Genomic DNA, 2,000 nt, shown 5'->3' on the forward strand with positions numbered 1-2,000 from the left:
CTACTATACTGTATTTTTACCCTTTTTCTTTGACGTCATATTTGCTCCCAAATGCTGATACTATGTGGGAATGCATAAAAGTAAGATTTGATGACCTTATTGAGTCCTAATGTGCATATTTGTTTGGTACACAAACTCTCTGCAAAGTCCAGGCTAGTACTGGTGGATGGTGGGTTCAAAAATAATACACAGTAGAAATCCCCAGTTTTTGAATGCTTAATGCGAGCAGCAATTTGTCCCACTTTGACCGTCCTTCTTTTTGTCCTCCTTTCATTAATGACATCATTTTTTACAGCATTAATGCATACTGTATGCATTATAATCCTGTCCTGTCGTTTATTTTTCTTTCACTAAAGTACAGTAAAAATTGACATATTTCAGACACGGTCGCAAATGTTGATAGGTCATGATAAATTAATTTGAAAAGCCTGATTAAAAATTGTAATGATTTGACAGCTATTATTATTATTATTATTATTATTATTATTATTATTATTATTATTATTAGTATGCTTCTTTTACTGTGTGATGCTACTGAATGCATTTTCACAGATATTGCAATCTACAATAGAGTCATGCGTCGCCACTTTGCACTTCAAATTTCATGGCTTCACTATCACAGTTTTTCAAAATATATTAATTAATAAATACTGCTGTTTTGTGGTTTAATATGACCTGTTATTAGTCAAAAATATGCATATTTCAGCAAATAATTTTGCCTAAATTAAGTATTTTCAAGCATAAAAATGGCTGAATGAACTAAAATACAAATAAAACATTGAGAAGACACATTGAAAAGATGCTGTGATATGTAGTATTCCACACTGGTCACTAGGAGTCAGTAATGTTACTGTAATGTTCGGTGAGACACACAAGCACCAGACTTAATCGCCGGAACAACAGGCTTTTTTCAAGTCTATGTCTTAAATGGCTTCTTTTCTCTTCTTGTGTCGACTATATTGGGTAATATGAGTGAAAAGGGTAAATAACACCTACAGGGGTGTTATTTCATGTCTAGAGGAATCAAATGTTTAAAAAAATGTAATGTAAACAGGTTTTCGAAGCTCTATCGATTTATAAATTAGGAATCCTACTTTGTGGAAGTTCACTTATCACAGTCGGGTCTGGAAGCAGTTAACCACGATAAACAAGGGATTACTGTACATTATATCTTTCGTCTGTCCGTTGTCAACAGGCATCGAGAGATCTTGTGTGCTTCCTGCAGCTGGACCATGTTAATGTGTATTATGGTCAAGACTACCGCAGCAAATATAAAGCTCCTACTGACTACTGCCTGGCCTTGAAGGTGAACCAAATTATTGTGTGTTGTACTTTGGGGTGGACACACAACTTTTCATTGCGTCTTCCATCATGCACCTAAACAGTGTTGTTTGTTGTTGTCATGCAGCATCCACAGATCCAGAAGAAGTCTCAGTATATTAAGTACCTGTGCTGTGATGATGTCAGGACTTTGCACCAGTGGATCAATGGAATTCGAATTGCAAAGGTAAAGCTTGAGTTGAAGTTTCTCTCCCACACAAATCATATTTGTCTCCAAATGGAAACGTACAACCACCTATTTGTGTGGCCAGTATGGGAAGCAGCTCTATGTGAACTACCAGGAGGCTATGAAAAGAACAGAGGCAGCCTACGATTGGTCCTCTCTCTCCACCTCTAGTATCCGATCAGGCTCCAGTTCTGCAAGCATACCAGGTAGGTAATTTTATCTTTGCAAAAAAATTCACTTTTGTGGCTCAATATGTTTTCTCTGCACTTATTTGTGCCTCCAGAATTACAGTCTAATCATTCAGGGCATTCAGACAGCGGTGTGGACACAGGTTCCTCTCATGGTCGTTCCCAGAGTGTGGTGAGCTCCATTTTCTCTGAGGCCTGGAAGAGAGGCACTCAAATAGAGGAGAACACCAAGGTATGAACGCTCAAAGTCCATAATGCCGCTTTTGTGTATCTGGTACTGATTCTAACGGGACCTGCTTTAACAG

At 37.6% G+C, this 2,000-nt stretch overlaps 1 protein-coding gene across 6 annotated transcripts in view; it reads left to right on the forward strand.

Annotated features, from left to right (window-relative positions):
- raph1b (Ras association (RalGDS/AF-6) and pleckstrin homology domains 1b) overlaps positions 1-2,000 on the forward strand; it is a 46,841-nt gene that overhangs the window by 37,992 nt on the left and 6,849 nt on the right. For all 6 annotated transcript variants that reach the window (XM_054799519.1, XM_054799505.1, XM_054799511.1 and 3 more), the window contains 4 exons: positions 1,196-1,306; positions 1,409-1,507; positions 1,593-1,713; positions 1,791-1,927. In XM_054799519.1, coding sequence (XP_054655494.1) covers positions 1,196-1,306; positions 1,409-1,507; positions 1,593-1,713; positions 1,791-1,927 — 468 coding nt within the window. The remainder of the gene's footprint in view (positions 1-1,195; positions 1,307-1,408; positions 1,508-1,592; positions 1,714-1,790; positions 1,928-2,000) is intronic.

This window comes from Dunckerocampus dactyliophorus, chromosome 1, assembly GCF_027744805.1.
Source record: "Dunckerocampus dactyliophorus isolate RoL2022-P2 chromosome 1, RoL_Ddac_1.1, whole genome shotgun sequence".
In the NCBI taxonomy this organism is placed as follows: Eukaryota; Metazoa; Chordata; class Actinopteri; order Syngnathiformes; family Syngnathidae; genus Dunckerocampus; species Dunckerocampus dactyliophorus.